Consider the following 17,307-nt stretch of genomic DNA (forward strand, 5'->3'; position numbering starts at 1 on the left):
CTGGCAACAGCGTCCCACGGAGCAACTCGTGCGCCTCATGAGCCGCGCGTGGACGACGGAGTGGCTACTTGGCTGTCTGCGAAACAAGGAGAAGTCGCTGAAAGCATGCAAGACTCATAATTCTCGCATGACGGAGTTCCTCTTTTTCCTCCGAGACGTCTCGGAAAGAAAAAGTGCATCAGCTCAAAAAAAGATATCGCCTAGGAGGCCACAGTTTCAGATGTTTACGGAGACTACAAATAAGGAGTGTTCCGTCGTTTCCAGTTACGATACATATTTTGCCGATTGATTAGTTTTCCATCCTGCGTGCTCAAGGAGCATATCCAAAGTATGGTAAATAATTTTCAGTTTTTAAAAGTGTTGAATAAGGATCAATCCAGAGCAGAATAAGCTCTCTGCTTTTGCCCTTCTTCTTTATATCTCGATGTACTTTCCAATTCTCATCGCCGACTTCGACCAGCAACCAAGTCCATTTTTTGACGTTTTGATGCTCTCTGGAACTCTCTGCTGAAAGTCTACGGGCGAAGTACTACCCCGGGACATTTCAATGTCTTTTCTAATTCTTTGCTGGAAATCTACGAGCGATGTCCTTCTCTGAGGCATTTCGATGCATTCTCGAGTTCTTCACCGAAAGTCTACGGGCGGAGTTCCACTCCGAATCATTTCGATGCCTTGTCGAGTTCTTCGCTGAAAGACTACGAGCGAAGTCCCACTCTGGGGCATTTTGATGCATTCTCGAGTTCTTCGCCAAAAGTCTCCGGGGGGAATCCCACTCGAATTATTCCGATGCCTTGTCGAGTTCTTTGCTGAATGGCTGCGCGAAGTACCACTGTGGGACATTTCGATGCCTTATCGAGTTCTTTGCCCGCGTGCCCGTTCTTTGAAGATCCGATATCGATGGAAAACTTCCTTGATCACGAGCCATCCTTCCAGCGATTGAAGCAGCCGCTCGTGATTTCCCTCATCTCCCAGTCCTCTCAACGTTGCGGAGATTATGGGAGGGTTTCTGAGTGAGTCTACCCCTTGGAATTCCTCGATCATGAGCCGTGTGTCATGGAACGCCGATGAGTCGCGACTGCAGCACCTCGAAGTCATCGATGAGGGAGTGCGTTGGCGTGCGTTGGCGTGCGTCTCACTCTGCAGCGAATCGTCTGGGGTCTCACCGAGGCAGGAATTGTGAAATTGGCGCTGCTTGCCCTGCGGAGTTTCAAGCTCGGAAGCGGGCTGCATCGAAAGCAAAGATCATCATTCAGACTGTTATTGTTTTGATTCTGGCAGTCGGTGGAAGGGAGTCGGTTCGGCGAAATTCGCGACCGGCACCGTTCGAGCGCTTCAAAAAAGTGTAAACATTCTTCCATCAATAGACTTCCAGCGTCAGTGGCCTGTCAAGATATACTTGGCTCAAAACGCTTCACGCAAAGTCTTCTCTCAAGAAAGTTTCGTTTAAAATTCCGAAGACGCGCCAATCCACATTTCGCCGCCTTTCAATCTCAGGTACGTTGGGGCCCGATCTGAATTACGGAATTGAGCGCTGTCTTTCGAGGAAGATCTCCAAAGCCGTGGTGGGGCGGACTGGATGAGCGTCATCTTCAATTAGACTTGTTTCCCGCGGGCATATCGTGCGAGTCGGTCAACGCATCAGGATGACTTCGTCTTCTGCAAGCGCGAGCGAAGTATACAGAAAAGTTATCAGGAACGCAGTTTGCGCGACTGCCCTGGAACAGGGTTTCAGCAGTTGCGATGCGCTGGCTCTGGAAACTTTGACAGAAGTACTTCAAGCGACGCTTATCGAAATCTGTCACTCGGCAAAGGCGTACGCGGAGCTCGGAGGCCGCACCGAAGCCAGTGGAGCTGATGTTTGCCTCGCTATCGTGGATTCCGGGATTAGGATGGAAGGTCTGAAGGAATTCATAAGACGTCCCCGCAAAGTGACCTTGTCCGCACCGATGGCCCAACCGAGGGTTTCTACGCCGCGGACTCTCCAGACCGGCGAACGCAAGAACCTGCCCAATTACATACCTGATCACTTCCCGCCGTTTCCCGACTCTCATGCCTACGTACACACGTCGACGCATCGTCAGCCCGTTACCGAGTACGTGGCGATCAGGGAGAAACTCGCCTCTCAAAAACGTGACATTGAGCGAGCCCTGACGAGATTCGTGGCGAAAACCTCGGGTACGCACACGTTATTCCCCGATAATCCTCAATTGTACCCCTTGATCGCCTGCAAGCCGCACCCTCAGCCGTGGATGATCGCCCTCTGTCCGAAGGATCAAATATTTGAGGACGAGGACGACGACGAGAAAGAAGAAATTCTTCCCGAACGAGAAGGCGTCCCTGATAATCCGTATCTAAGACCTGTGAAAATGCCTCGGAGGAGATATTGAGACCGCGTTAAACGGACTCCTGTTGAATTGTTCAGAATATGATTGATCTTGTACAAAAATATACATACATATATAATAAAGCATATATCGCCCAGCACCTATAATCATGCCGGAGAGGCGTTTTTTTTTCGGGCGACTCAGACTATTGGAAACCGCACTGGTATCCGCAGCGCCTCCAAGAGAAGTCCCGTATTTTTTCCGCGGAACTCACGAGAGCTGATTATCTTGCAGTGAGCTCCGATAGGGGAAAATAGCGGACATGGAATCCGAGATCTCATCACTATTGGAGAAAAACTTCGACGCTGTCCAAATCAAAAGCGAGATTTTGGAATCTTACCGAGCATGCCAAGCCCGGGGTCTTCTGCAGTCTACGAAATTTTTCGCAGAACTGCTGGTCTGTCTGAAAGATGTAGAGGTGCCGGATGGTGGGTACAACAACACTGCCTTCAAGGCGGTTTCTTAATGATTCGGACTCGAGGACTACCGTTTAGAGGTGATTTATTTATTCTTCTCGCTCCTGTCTCGTCAGACGATTCGTTCTTCGCGGAGGAAACCGATAAGCGATATCTGCGCTGCTTCGCATACTTCAACAGGAGAGAGTACAATCGAGCTGAGTATTTTGCGAAGAAGGAGAAGTCGCCGAAATCCAAGTTTCTCTACTACTATTCGAAGTAATTCTCTTCTGGTTGGACCTTAAAAAATCCACGTGGATCCGTTAGCGAGCCTCGTGAAGTCTGCCCAGCTGGTCAGATCTCGAACTCTCGATCAACAGATATCAATCCTGTGAGACGAAGCGTGCTGATAATTTCGGAGAGAGCATCGGTGCACTCGTGGATAGTCGAGCTAAGGACGATTCTCTGAAGACCCTCTATTGGGAAATGAAAAACGACCCCGATGTCACCAAAGACGGGTCAGTATTTCAACTTCTCTTCACTACGTGATATGGAAGGTCAGACAGTTTAATCTCAGGTCCACCTCTCGGCTCGATAGGTACTGTCTCTACCTCTTCGGAGTCGTCCAGCGAATCATGGGACTGCACACTCTAGCCATGGTGACGCTACAGAGTGCCTTGAAACATGAACCATTCCTGTGGGCGGCCTGGACGGAACTCTCCCTCCTACCGCGGTCGAGGGCTGAGGTCATTTCATTGCGACTACCGTACAATTGGATAACCCTGATGTTCTTGGGTAAAACACTGACCGCCGTTGATCCGTCGTTGCCTGCCGTCCAGCAAATCTGGTCGAAGCTCGAAACTATATTTCCCGATTGTCCGTACATTACGACTCAGAGAGCTGTGTCCTTGAACGCTCGATACCCTCCAGGGGTGAGTTTCCGAACCTCAGAATATTTCCTCGGGGAGCTGCAGATTCGAAGGGATTATATTGTCCCGATATCTACTGAGACTTGAATTTCCCCGAGCCAGGCTGACGAAGCTCAGGAACTATTCATGAAAGTTCGGGAAGCGGATCCGTGTCGTCTGGACAACCTGGATACCCTGTCCAATATCCTCTTTGTTGGTGAGCAGCAAGAGGAACTAGCGAAGTTAGCTCAAGAAATGCAAGCGGTCGACCCGCATCGTAGTGAAACATGTGGGGTGGTGGGCAACGTATTCAGCTTCCGACGGCAACACGCTCAGGCACTTCTGTACTTCAAGAAGGTTCGTGTCAGGTACCGGCTCCGACGGAGTCCGCAGCGGATTTTCGCTTTGTGTGTGAACGATGGGTCCGCTATGAGACACCCGGTGATTTACAGGCAATCAAAATAAATGTCAACTACTTCCCCGCCTGGACGTTCATGGGACACGAGTACGCGGCCATCAAGAACTATCACGCGGCCGTTCACTCCTACGCTCAGGCCATTGAAGTGAACAAACGAGACCATCGAGCCTGGGCCAGTTTATCTCTGATGTATGAGCAGCTCAAGATGTCTTCCCACGCGCTTTACTATCAAGAGCGGGCGCAGCGTCTGCGTCCCACCTGCCCCCAAATGATGTTTTCGCTCGCCGAGCGTTACGAGAAGTCCGCGAAGAACGATTTCGCTGCTCTCTGTTACTCTCAAGCGCATGAACTCGCGAAGGGCAACGATTTCAAACAAGCGTCATGTGCGCTGTACAGGTTGGCCAGGGTGGGTTCGATGGGACGCTAGCCCAAAAATGAATGATATCAGAATCGACAAGCGACGGGCTGTAGGTTTGTCCAGACTCGGAAGTAGAATGACGCGTTGAGAATTCCGATCATTCCAGCTCTACTTATCCATACGAGAAAACGAGAAAGCGAGGTTCGCCTACGAAAATTATGTGAAGTTCGCATGGGATTCTCGAGACCGCACCAGCTCGCCGCTCATGACAGCCCTCATATTCTTGTGCGAATATTATTTGTGAGTGCACCTTCTCGCCGTTTTCCGCTCGTCGAAGCTATCTGAAAGCTCCCGACGGACGAGATGAGGCTTCCGTTCAACTTCGTACCCCGACTTGTCAGTCGAAGTAATCGAGTTCCACTTGCTATGCAGGACCCGCGACGCGGACGAAGCTCAAAGTTATCTCAAGATGCTCGATGAGATACCCGAAGGTCAAGAAGCCGCGCGTAGGATGCGGGATCGTTTACGAGGAGGAAGTCCTCAAGCAGGCGTTTCGGATGATACAGTGGACATGACGGACGCCTCGGATAGCATGGTTCTAGATACTTCGTTGTAGAGTATAGGCGGCAAATGCAGGGCACGGAAGAGCTCCAAGTCGTAGGATCCGAAAGGAAGAGAGGTTCCGGAGGTGAGACGTTCCAGGCCAACACACGGTAGCCGAGCGATGCTGGACATGCGATGGAGCACATTTCCTTGATGGACTCAACTGTTCACCGTGTTTTCCACACTCGAACCGACATTCATCTCGGAGCGTTTGACTTTCGTTTTTCGAAAGAAAACACATTCTCTTCAAAACTCCCCCTGTTTTTATTGATGGACGACGATAAATTATTGGCTCCAACCGTCCTGGATGGAGCTACTTCGTATACAAACTCACAAGGATGAGGACTTATCAATGAGTCACTTTCTATCGATAATAATGAATGTAGGTATTTCGACTTCCGGTAGTTTGTTGTGGACGGGGATCAGGGAACTATTTGGGGCAACGACTGAAGATGTGAGAACGATTCGTTCGTGACACTATTGAAGAAATTTTAAGTCTCTATGTTTCGAATTATTTCGCATGAATGAAACGTCCGAACTAGCCTACCGTAGAAAGCTAAAGATTACGAAAATCAAGGAATCGCCGAGATTAATTCTGTACATAAGGATCCCTCCGAGGACTGTAGCGCCTGGGAGTGGCTCCGAAAATCTACAAAGAGCGGATCGCGGAGGTGGCTGAGGGAATGAGGTTTCGAAGACTTTAATAGATGGCCGATACGCGGTCCGTGTAAAGTTCAGCCATGCTCCTAAGCCGGTCGACTCGACGATATTCCGCATGGTTGGGGTTGGTTTTCAAGAAATTTTTCAGTGACTCAATGAATGAAGGTAAGATACGAAGCAGCAATTGCCTCGTGACTTCATCCTGAGCATCCAGAGTCATCATGGCGTCTTCGAGATACTTCAGCTTGAGTTGGGTGTGCGTCAAAATATCGGCGGACAGCTGTTGGATGAGGGCGACGAGGACCTGCAAGAGGCGGAATTCGAATGAGATCCCATCACCCTCCATGGCTCTCCATAGAGGAAAGGACCCGAACTTACTGACCGATTTGGAAAGAGGAGAAAAATTCTCAATTACCTGAGGGGTGAGAGGACAACGGTCCCTCTTGAAGATGCTCTTATGCTCGGCCAGGCGCAGGGTCTGAATGAGAACGTCGAGGTCGCTGACCGAAAGCGCTTTCGAGAATGCTGTTCTGACCTCGTTCTTGCTGAGGAGATGCGTGATCTCGTAGAGCACTGTCGCATTCCTGTTCGAGTCAACGGAACTCAGGCTCCCCGCAGGACTCGCCATGACGGCCCTCTTTTCCGCTTGGATGGCTTTCGAAACCTCTTCGCGGATGGTTTCTTTGAGGCTCTTGTCGTACTTGGCCATTTCGTTCGCCACCACTGTGGTCAGAGCCTCCTTGCACTGGAGCATGCTCTCGACAACCGTGTGCTCGAAAGATCTGTTGATGCTCTTGACCATGTTGTTGGCCGCAACCACCATAGTCTCCTCGAGATGCTTCTTGTTGACCTCGAGCCTTTCCTTCGCTCGAGCCTCGAGATGAGTCTCCATCTTTTCCAATAGTTGCTTCATACCGACATTCATGGTGTTCGTGAGGTCGACAAAGAGTTTCTGGGTGATTCTCTCGAACGTCGGACAGATCACCTGACCCACCGCGTCTCGCGTCGTCTGACGTGCCTCGGTCAGGAACGCCAGCTTACAATCCTCTCCGATTTTGTTGATCGATGTCTGCACGGCCGGAGCGATGACTTCGCGGACGTCGTTCGTGAGACTCCTGGTCAGCTGAACCCCGAGCTCACGGGACACTTCATCGACATTGAGCGTCACGGTCGCGAAGCTCCTCTGGAGGTCGTCGGAGTTCGTGGTCGGAGCGTAGGCGGCGCTCTGATTCTGGAGCTTCTCGCAGGCTTTCGCTAAATCGTTCGGAGAGTTCTTCTCTTCCGGCGTGGTGTTCGCGTTCTCTTCGGACTCGGTCTGTTGAAGGATATCAGCTACTTCCTTGCTCGGAGAAGATGCGTCGCTTTCGGAACGTCGATATAGAATCGCTGGTTCGGGAAGGCTGGCTCCAAGTTCCGGCGAGGCGAGACTTCTCGGGAGCTTCGGTTGGGGACCCTTGACGGGCCTGTAGATTATGCTGCAGTGTTGCAGCGATTTCGTCGTCAGCCAGCAGAGCTCCACGAGCACTCCCTCGAGTTTCTTGGATTCGTCATCATCCTCCCGTTCAAGAATGTTCAGAATGTGTTCTTCCATAGGCTTGAACTTGCAGTAACTGACAGAGCTCACGGTGAAACTGATCACCGGGAAGGTGAGGTGGAAATAGGCGATCGATGCGAACGAGGCCGACACGGTGCTTCCGTTTTCCGTCTCCCGGTGAATCTGTATTATGTAGAGAATGTTGTTGCTCAGGTCTGAGAGTATGATGTAGTTCGACGAGAGGTCCATGCGGGCTTTGAGACACACTTCTCGACCGAAGCCGTCGAAACGGAGCGTTTGACGGCAGGTCCACGAAGCGCAGTCCCACAACTTGAGTTCCCGGTTCTCGTCGGCACCCGTGACTACGTACTCCCAGAAACGAGCATCAGCTTCCAGCGACTGGTGATCGTCGAGGAAGAATATCGAACTGATCGGTCCTTGATGCGGCGCCCACTCGTGAATCGACTGCAATTGACGCTTCTCAGGATCCTGGGTCATGTTCAACTTGATGAATTTCGTCACCCCGGTGGACGTAGCGACCGCGGCCGTGGTCGCCTCGGGGGCGATCGAGCCCTCGGTCACGACTCCGGGAATCACGCTGCTCACCACGTCACAGCCTGTCTTGAGATCTCCTTCATCCAAGACGACGCCTTGACCGTACCTCGTCTGGATCATGTCGACATAATAGAATTCGCATTGACCCTTGTGAGACGCCATCAGCAACTTCGAGAAATTGTCCTGGTCGTTGTTCTGCGGAACGTACTCGAAATCGTCCGGGATGTACTTGCACCAAATCACACGATTCGGTTCACCGGTGGTCTTGTGATGACGGTTGATTTGGAGAAGCGGAAAGTAACTGATACCCCCGTCCTCTCCGATCTGGTAGATGTACAAGTTGCCGAAATCATCGACGACCGCTAAAATCACTTCGCTCTTAATGTGAGCGAACGCTAGATCCGCTACGTGGCCTTGAATTCCTTTGATCAGAGCTCTGCAGTTGGTGTTCGTGTTGATGATCCGAACACCTCCGCATCCGGATGCCATTTTCAGAGTGTAGGCCAGGTATCCCCGGCTGCAATGCTCGGCGATTTGATTACCGTAGGTGAATCTGAAAAGTGAAATACGTATGACCGTTATTTTCCCGCTCGGATCCGACGACGAGACTCGAGCGCATACACGTGAGGCCCGATCGAGACAGAGTCGGGAAGACGAACTCACTTGTTCTCCCAACCGAGGTCCACGATATTGCGGATCTTGACTTTGTTGTTCAGATACTCGGCTTTGTCGACACGCACGTCGATTCGGACATCTTTCTGGGCAACTAGAGGAATGGCTTCCCCCTCCGGCGAGGCGCGTAGCTCGACCAGTTGCTCCATGCCGCTGATACTTCCAACGTTGGCCGCGGTTGCGAATAGCTGCTGCAGAAGACTCACGCTACTCGGGGTGTCGGTTTTGCCGCTACCATCAATCACAGAAGAGGAAAGTAGAGGTTGACCAACTTTAAGGAGGTTCTTCAGAGTTTCGGTCGCTTCGTTCGGATCCAACCCATTCATCGTCAGCACACGAATCCTCTTTCGTAGGTTCCACAAAGCTCGACTGAGAGAACAAGTACGCAGCCGAGCGAAGTCATAAAGTTCCGCAGAAACTGCGCTAAAACTCTGTCCTCTGACGTTTCCAACCTACAACCAAGCGCTGCTGAGGGAGCGGAGACGCCCGAACAACGACGACGAGAGACTCGATCAGGACGATTCCTCACTTCGCTTGAGCTCCGGTCAGAAATGCTTGATTTCGTCCGAGCAGCACTGTTGTACTTGTTGTTTAGCCGGAGCGTTGCTCGCTTCTGCTACGAGCGGGAAATACGAATCGACGCTCTCGCGACGGAGGGGTTTCGAAGAGAACCCGCACTGCTCGAGTATTTTCGCTCAATGTCCGAGAATCAGATCCATCATCTTCGAGCTATGGTGCGAGGCTAATCTGAGTAGATTCTGAATGAGCGGTGACTTTTTTTTCTTCACATAAGCACGCGTGCTGAAGCAGGTGGTTTGCAAGAGAGTGAGAAGTGAGGGCCTGACGCCCTCTCCCACGCCAGGCCGGAGTGAATCATCAGATAAACAGGCAATGTTCAGTTCAACCAATGATGCGGTGCCGTAGTATCCGTGAGGATCATACGTCGAGCGAAAACTCGACTTGACACTGATCGCAAATGATGTGGAGTGAGTACAGACCTTCCGGAACGGAACGATAAGGCTTCTGAGCTTTCAATGACAGTGATTGACGTGACCGGCTGTCAATGGAGTCGAGAAGCCCTCCTCGGCGCCACGATCAGTTTCGTCTGACGTTTCTTCGGAGGGGTGACCAAACGGACGGAAATATCTCTGCCTCCTCTGTTTACAAGCAAACGCCTCGCGGATTAGATTCGGTCTCTCATCCAACGTCGGTCTGCACACGCAGATACTTGAGATAATGAAATCGAATGAATGAAGTATCTTGAAAGCTGTCGACGGCGGAAAAAATCGTCGCGAAGGGTGCCACGGTGTGGGGGAACACGGCCGCCTCACACGCAATCAATCACTGAAAAGGGGGACTCCCCCGCCCCCGTGGTGGCTCGCTTCTCGGATAAATTTTGAGGTTCCCCTAAGAATGACTAAAGCTCCATCAGCTTTAAAGCTCTGCGGATAGTATCATCGATGTCTCCGACTAGCGGGGACTTTTAATCCAGTGGTATCGTTGAGACACTGCGAATATCTCCTCAGTGCGGCGGACGCAGTGATCGGCTGTGGAGCGCTAGAGTGAGTTTTCGGGGAGATGTTCAAGAATCACGCGATATCGGATTGATCTGAGCTCGCCTCCTGAGCAGATTTTTCCCGACAATCCCGGCATTCATGATTCTGGAGACTGTTCTGCGTGAAATCATTCAGCGCTCGGGCTCGGATCGTGTGCGATCGATTCTCGGAAAACCCTACAGATGCCGGGAGTGTCGTCTCGCATTGTTCGAGAAATGTTCCCAGAACTATTTGGTTTGGCTAGGTGTGGTGTGTGCTTGACACCGGAGCTCGAGGGCGACAACAGGCTCGCGCACGGCATTCACAGTCAGATTCCGGGAGCAGTGTTCTGAGGCTTGCAGCTGAAACATATGTTCCTTGAAGTGGAAGTGCACTCAGCGCTGCGGAATTTGTTTCGGGACGGAGTTGTCGCAAAGAGCTCTCGAAGACTTATCGATCCGCTTTCGTTCCTCAGTCATCTTTTTTAACGTGGTGCCGTTATTCGTACTTACGACAATGCACCGAAAAAATAAGAATGTCATTCATGAAATGCCCTCCGTGCCTCTCTACCGTGAAAATGATCCCAGAGCGTGCCCTGCGGGGTCTCACAGAGTCTATCGGTTTCCTTCTCTGACAACAGAACGAAGTTGATACTCGAGACTGATCCAAACCTCAAAGAGACACAGAGTAAAAGCCGGACCTCAAAATATCACCTCTCGATCCTTTCAGGCTTCAAAACTACAAAATGATCGTGAACCACGAATCCGACGACGAGGTGGATGTCAGCATCGGCATCCCTTCGACGAGGATCCGGCCCTTTTCCTGTCTCGCGTTCCGACAGAAGGCGGCCTACTCGGTCGGCCATGTACTCAACGACCTTTGTGCCTCGATGTGGTTTACCTATTTATTGTTATACTTCAATTATGTGAAAGAGTTCGGACCGACGCTCGCCGGGGAGCTTCTGCTTGTCGGTCAAGTCGCGGACGGTCTAGCAACACCGTTTGTAGGGCTCGAGTCCGACAAAGAGAGGACGATATGGCTGTGCGGGAAATATGGCAAACGGAAAGGATGGCATCTCGTGGGTGAGTTGCGAGAGAGAGACCGTTTTCAGGAAAGATGTCCTTACAATGAAACCCCCCCATCGGTGTCGGGAGTGCGCTTGCCCCTCGCAAGCAGGGTACTGTGGAATTCAATTGGGCTCATTGGTCTTTTACAGGAACGGTAGCCGTGCTCATCAGCTTCCCTTTCATTTTCACGCAGTGCAGCTGGTGCAGCGGAGCTGATAGCTGGGCCCAGTTTTTTATTACTCAATCTTCATTGTGATTTTCCAATTCGGCTGGGCCTCAACCCAAATATCTCACTTGAGCCTCATCCCTGACTTGACATGTGTACCGAATGAGCGAGTCTCGCTGAATGCTTTCCGGTGAGTGTGCGCGACGCCGCGACCATTGTCCATCTACCACCCGAGCTACGCGGAGAGGAAAGATCGCGCGTTCTCGCGAGAAATTGGCAAGTTCTGCCCAATAATCAATGTGGACTCTCATGCTCTCAGATACGCGTTCACCGTTGCGAGCAACATGCTAGTATATCTCATCACGTGGGTCGTTCTGAATGTACACTCTGACGATAGTAGCTCCTCGGATCAGATTGGGCCGGGTGACGCTCACTCATTCCAGGTGAGAGAGTCGTTATTGACGAAAATCTTAAGTTTCGAAGGATTTCTTGACTCAGTCTAATCCTTGTGTTCCTCCGCCCCCTCCGACCCCCAGCTGATAGTGCTCATCGTGGTTGCGGTCGGGGCAGTCTTCTCTCTTATATTCCATTTGTTCGTTCCTGACCCGACAAGAGATGGCGTAGAAGATGATGCCGCATTTGATGCGAGCGGTTTCACAGCCGATCGATCGCTGCACCTCAACTGGAAAGAATGGTTCATGGAGAGCCAATTCTATGTTGTAAGTGGAGCTTTGATTCGCTCCCGTCTCGAGACGGGAAACAAAATGTTCTTCCCACTAATGACAGGAGGTTTCTCCCATGATGAATTCCGCTTTTCAGACAGGCCTCCTGTACATGGCGACGAGACTATACGTCAACATGTCTCAGGTGTTCATTGGACTATACTTGCAAAAGACCTTGCAGCTCGCGAAGGTCTGTTCAATGCCCTCGGAGCGATACAGTGCCGATGCCCTGGGTCTAGAAATCCTCGGATCATTTAAAATTTCTGATTTTCCACAGAGCAGCATAGCCATCATCCCCCTTGTGATGTACGTCAGCGGCTTCGTGGCATCATTCCCAATAAACTTGCTGGCCAGAAGACTGAAACTACGGGTACGTGCGGAGAATTGTGAAAAACAAACATCTCCACGAAATCTATTCGCCTTCCTTATGAATCTCATTCTTGCAGAGCATATACGCCATAGGGGCCACCTTCGCGATCGCAGCTGCCGTCTGGATTGAGTTCGGTGACGGCGCTCCAACATTCAAAACATATGAGATATATGCGGTTTCTGGAATGATTGGAATTGCCAGCACAATTTTACTCATCACTAGTCTAGCGATCACGAACGAGCTCATTGGGGCGTCCACGGCTTCCGGCGCCTTCGTTTTCGGGGCGATGAGTTTCCTCGACAAGTTATCCAATGGCGTAATTGTCATCGTGATCGAGAGTCTGCATGAGTGCAAGTGAGTGTCTTCGCCATCTCGCTCGCATGCATTTCCAAAACAGTGAAAAGTTTCCTTTCCATTAAGCAGTCGAATCCGAAATACTTCTCGTCGGAGGCTCGCTCGGTTGGGCATTCTTCAATTCGGCAGGGGTCGGGGTTTTTGTGCATTGCTGACTCGTACTCTCTCTCCTACAGTAATTGCCTGACAGTACCGGTCAGATTCTTCTACCACTATGTGATGGTTTACGCGTGCGGCGGAGCTGCTGTTTTGGGATTCATCGCTTTATTGATTCTGGTCAACACCAAGCAATCCCATCGTCGCAAAGGTTCGTTCTCGTCCAATAAGGCCAAGTCCTCTCGCGCAAAAGTCTTCGAACCCTTTCCCTGTTCCTGAACTAGGTTTAGGTTTATGTCCTATTGGTCACAGTCGAAGAGATCAAGAGATATCCTGCGAATGAAGGGGATTCCGCCGATAAGAGCTCATTTTGTTTCAGATCTGATGAATCGCACGCCGTTGAATAGATCGTACGCAAATGTTAATGATTGCCTCAATGAAGACAATGCCACGGAGAGAACGCCGCTCATTGGAGCGAGCTAATCAAGTTTTCGGAGATGTCTTTTTCCTCATACATCTTACAGATTATTTTAGCGTGATATTTATTGTGAATAGCGTTTGACAATCGACTTCGAGCTCATAATGCATTCTTCATGGTTCTCCGGGAGCAGAGTGTTTTTACGAACGACGTGTTGAATTATTTGTACAGTTGTTTCCGTCCTCCTAGACACCCCATTATTAGGATGCGACATTTTCAGACATTGAAACTCGAGAAAACTCGTGCTGTATAGCTTTTACTCGAAGTAACGTGTATTGATTTCTCTAGAAATAGTTCCCCGTTGTGCTCACAAATGCCTCCGGGAAAATTTCATACCAGGATCATCTAGGGGTGTTGTGGATCACGGATGCTCTTGATCTGGGTGTACTCGAGAGAAGCCGGCGCTCTGCCGATTCGGCACAGTGATACTCCCCGCCGTTACTCGATTAGTCTCTCTGGGAGTTTTCTAGCGAATTGGGTCGTCACGGAGAGTATTTCTCGATCACCACCATAATCGCACGAGCCAAGGAGGATTATCGCAGTAGAGCGAGTCGTCTTGTTCGACGGGTAGTCATTGAACTTTTCTAAATCTCTGTCAGGAAAGATGTCGATGGAGGATATTTACATACAAGCAGACTTGACAAAGGATCATTTGAGTATTTACGAATCTCCCATGTGATCATCCCGCTTCCGTTCGCGCCTATGTGGAGGGACCGGCCCTCCCCAGGGTGTATACTGTTGAGAAACAGAGCACTCTAGGTCCTGAATCAATGTAGAGCTCTGTTTCGGCTGGGGTAGCCTTCCAGACCCGGAAGAGGGTTTTCTCTCCACAATCGAGAGCACAACCTCCGATCATCGACAAACGAGAACGAATTGAATCCGAGAACAGAACTATCGGGGAGCCGGGTTCCGATTCCCGACTACACCGGAATATTTGACCAAGAAACTGAGGCTATCTTCCGAGGACATAAAACTACTTCCGTACATTCTCTCATCTAGTTTCCCGAGATCGATATCAAAGATAGCAAGTCAGTCCCATCCATGGGAGCTTGGACCCATTTCATTCACACAAGGGATTAATTCCTCGATACGTCGTGGTTCATGATTGACGGCAATGAATTGATGGAGATCGTGAACGGGAAGCCTGTTCTCCTGTCACGATTGGTTTTCCAGTCGACGCTCTTAGCACAGCCAGCTTCGCATCCGGTAATCGCGCATGATAATCGCATCCGGGGTCTCTACTCCACTCCATTGAGGGATTTTCCGATTCCGATCGAAAGGAATCTAGTAGTGGGATGGTGAGAGCCATAAACGGTGTCATAGTAGGCTTTCCGTGGACAGACGCAAACCGCCTTGATGGAGGATATGCTCTCATCAACCCTATCGACTGAATCAAGTGTGCGATGGTCGTATTTGAGGGGGAATCCCCGAACTCGATAATGCGACCTCTCGTCACCCTTCTTTGTCGTCTCGAGCGAGTATATTTTACTGTTGAGCCGGAACAGGCTGCCCTCAGCGTTGAACTTCTGATTCAGATAGAGATCTTGGTGGAACCTCTTCTGCGCCAAGTCGTACACGAAGACATCGCCTTCGGGGAAGCTCGCACTCGCCGCTGAATTCCCGTATACTATCAAATGATCGTCGCCTGCTGTCAGAATACTCGTCGCCGTGGCCAATCCTGCGTAGGCCACCATAATCGGGTTTTCAGGATTGTGCGCGTAGGTGAGGATTCCCGTGCGATTCGGGTCAGTTTGGGACACACACAAGAAGTATATATTGGTGTTCCTGTCATCTATCGTGAAGTCTCGCACGTTCACCTCCAGTTGGTGGAAAACGTCTTTCGGAATGACGGTCTCGAATTTCCGACTCTCGCCGTTCCATTTTTTGAACGTGTCGAATAACGCGTAGATGTGACCATCGATCTGCCGCAGTGACACACAATGAGAGCCCACCAAAGTACCTGAATCGGAATGGAACCATAAGTTCTAGGCGTCATAGATGGGCTTCGAATGTGTCTTTATCCGCAAGAGCTCTCGCTTACCCAGAGTTGAGCTTTTGTTCTGCATCCGTTTGAATTGAGTCGACGAATAATAAACATTATCAGAAGAGTCTCGGAATACGAAGTGCTCCGTCTTGTAGAGACCCATCTGAACAACTTTCGAGAGAGCGGTTTCCACCGCGGGCTTGAATGAGAACTCGCAGGGATACCAAATCCGATCCTGAAATGACGGGGGTCTCGATTAAGATTGGGATCAGGGATAGAGCGGTCGTTCTCGGCCAACTTCATCGTCGATACTATCCAAGAATGAGGAGACTGAGAACTCTCCGGCGGAGTACCTGGGGATTGAATTGAACGAAATTGAACAATCCTTGCTCATTGACACCGAGAGCCAGCGCCCGTTCATGGTCTTCTTGCGTCCATAGCTTCGAAAACAAGTTTTCCATGTCGTTTCGGTATCCCAAGCGGGCCTCGGGGTCGATTGAGATCCATTTATGCATTATCCGACGGTATTTGGATTCTTTCAGCTTATCCAGAAGATAGCTCTCGTCGAACAGTGGGAGGCTACTGAGAGTCTCGTAGGATAATGAGCAGAAGTATTCCCCCGACATCACCTGAATGAGACCTTTCTGATGAATTGATTGGACTCCATAGGAAGCGAGGCGAATCAAGATGATTGGTATGATCGCATCGAAAAAAGTCATACATAATGAATCGATCGCTCGCCTCGAAAAGGTTCTCCACGCAGTAACTTATAGCAAATCGGAAAGTCTGCTTGAGCCCAAGCTCCAGCGCGGATATCATGATCTTCAGGCTGTTTTCGGCATCCAGCTTAGGCTGATCACCGGTGTAGATGTAGTTGAGAAAAGCCTCCATGGTCTTAGAGTCGATATGATCCAATACGAAACGACCCGGCTCGTCGAAATAGTTGGTAAAGACGTCGACGACGACTTTATGTGCCCAGAGATCCTGAAGCAGGACGAGACGGATTCTTGAAATCTCTCAGAACTCACTCCCTTTAATATTTTGCAGTTTTCGTGAGTCGAGAGCGAGACTCGGGAGAATTCGACTTGTTGTAATTGAACTAACCCTCTGGTCAGATGTGATTATCTGAACGTCACAGTAGTGCGAGGCGTTCTTCCGCTGCTCATCCAAGTTGCTCAGAATTCCGAGAGCATGGATCGCATTCCGTTTCAATGAAAACAAATGGTCCGGAGTCTCTGCTGCTTCTTCATGCGACGATGAGGCTCGGAAAGGAAGTCGCAGTCCCAGGGATTTCAAGGAAGACATCGAGGAGCGGATAATGAGCACAACCGACCCTCGAAAATCGCACCTGAGCGCCTAATTGTACAGCGCGAACGGAGGAAGCAGGGAACTCTATACAATAACTCTATCACTGTCAGCTCCGTCAGCTTGGCCTTCCGAGACCGTTGGCACAATTTCTAATACTCGAGCACTCTCCAAGGATTATCCTTATCACGACGGCTCGCAGGAAGGCGACCAGCGACTGGCCAGAGTTTCTTATTTCCACGATTATTGACCCTTTCATTGAAAACAAGATGACACAACGTGAAGATGACCGTGTCCTGTGCGAGCCAGATGAGGCGCGACTGGAGGAAGGGATCTCGCAGAGACGATCAGGTATCGGGTCCATCTCCGATCAAATATTTTTTTGTGTTCAGTCCGGCAGAGTCCTCGCACTGAACAGGTTTCATTCGGAATTCGTATACACAGATTCTGCTGACAGTCTCGCAGCGTCTCGCACTGCCCGACATTCGGAACGGCACCTGAGGATATACCGAGTCACAAGAGGCCTGGGGAGCCACTAATCACTCGTCAAGCTCTCCACAGCCGTCATTCGAGCCACGGGAGCTCCGGGAGGTTTGAAGCTGAATTGCTCCCCGGACACTGCGGCTCTCCATCGTGACAACTGTTTCGCTAGACACCGCGATCTCCTCACTAGGACTATAGGGACGGAAACCGGGAGAAGATGCAATGGGAGAACGCTGCGCTCCATCGGCGGAATTATTGCT

At 50.6% G+C, this 17,307-nt stretch overlaps 5 protein-coding genes across 5 annotated transcripts; 3 read left to right on the plus strand and 2 right to left on the minus strand.

Moving 5' to 3' along the window:
- The first annotated feature begins 1,312 nt into the window (after positions 1-1,312).
- On the plus strand, positions 1,313-2,387 carry LOC100904745 (transcription initiation factor TFIID subunit 8-like). The gene has a single exon (XM_003739766.2). The coding sequence runs from the start codon at positions 1,644-1,646 to the stop codon at positions 2,385-2,387; it is 744 nt and encodes a 247-aa protein (XP_003739814.1). The 5' UTR covers positions 1,313-1,643.
- A 259-nt stretch (positions 2,388-2,646) lies between these two features.
- Positions 2,647-5,079, plus strand: LOC100904889 (cell division cycle protein 23 homolog). Its single transcript, XM_003739767.1, has 8 exons — positions 2,647-2,812; positions 2,917-3,058; positions 3,160-3,297; positions 3,378-3,711; positions 3,811-4,044; positions 4,140-4,511; positions 4,630-4,763; positions 4,896-5,079. The coding sequence occupies exons 1-8, from the start codon at positions 2,647-2,649 to the stop codon at positions 5,077-5,079; spliced, it is 1,704 nt and encodes a 567-aa protein (XP_003739815.1).
- Positions 5,080-5,331: 252 nt separating this feature from the next.
- On the minus strand, positions 5,332-8,813 carry Ge-1 (Enhancer of mRNA-decapping protein 4 homolog Ge-1). Its single transcript, XM_003739768.2, has 3 exons — positions 8,479-8,813; positions 6,142-8,368; positions 5,332-6,030 (listed from the first exon to the last, which is right to left on the minus strand). Exons 1-3 carry the CDS (start codon positions 8,811-8,813, stop codon positions 5,767-5,769), a joined length of 2,826 nt encoding a protein of 941 aa, XP_003739816.1. The 3' UTR covers positions 5,332-5,766.
- A 573-nt stretch (positions 8,814-9,386) lies between these two features.
- LOC100906252 (major facilitator superfamily domain-containing protein 12) lies at positions 9,387-13,546 on the plus strand. The gene is given in 11 exon segments (XM_018642245.1): positions 9,387-9,473; positions 10,752-11,104; positions 11,239-11,319; positions 11,322-11,445; positions 11,575-11,698; positions 11,792-11,974; positions 12,075-12,167; positions 12,255-12,347; positions 12,424-12,701; positions 12,878-13,008; positions 13,177-13,546. Coding segments are annotated over 10 exon segments (1,548 nt in total). The 5' UTR covers positions 9,387-9,473; positions 10,752-10,767; the 3' UTR covers positions 13,281-13,546.
- Positions 13,547-14,262: 716 nt separating this feature from the next.
- Positions 14,263-16,674, minus strand: LOC100905172 (uncharacterized). Its single transcript, XM_003739769.2, has 5 exons — positions 16,364-16,674; positions 16,001-16,243; positions 15,613-15,888; positions 15,317-15,494; positions 14,263-15,235 (listed from the first exon to the last, which is right to left on the minus strand). Exons 1-5 carry the CDS (start codon positions 16,562-16,564, stop codon positions 14,514-14,516), a joined length of 1,620 nt encoding a protein of 539 aa, XP_003739817.1. The 5' UTR covers positions 16,565-16,674; the 3' UTR covers positions 14,263-14,513.
- Positions 16,675-17,307: the final 633 nt, after the last annotated feature.

This window comes from Galendromus occidentalis, unplaced genomic scaffold (genome assembly GCF_000255335.2).
Source record: "Galendromus occidentalis unplaced genomic scaffold, Mocc_1.1 scf7180000076583, whole genome shotgun sequence".
Taxonomy (NCBI): domain Eukaryota; kingdom Metazoa; phylum Arthropoda; class Arachnida; order Mesostigmata; family Phytoseiidae; genus Galendromus; species Galendromus occidentalis.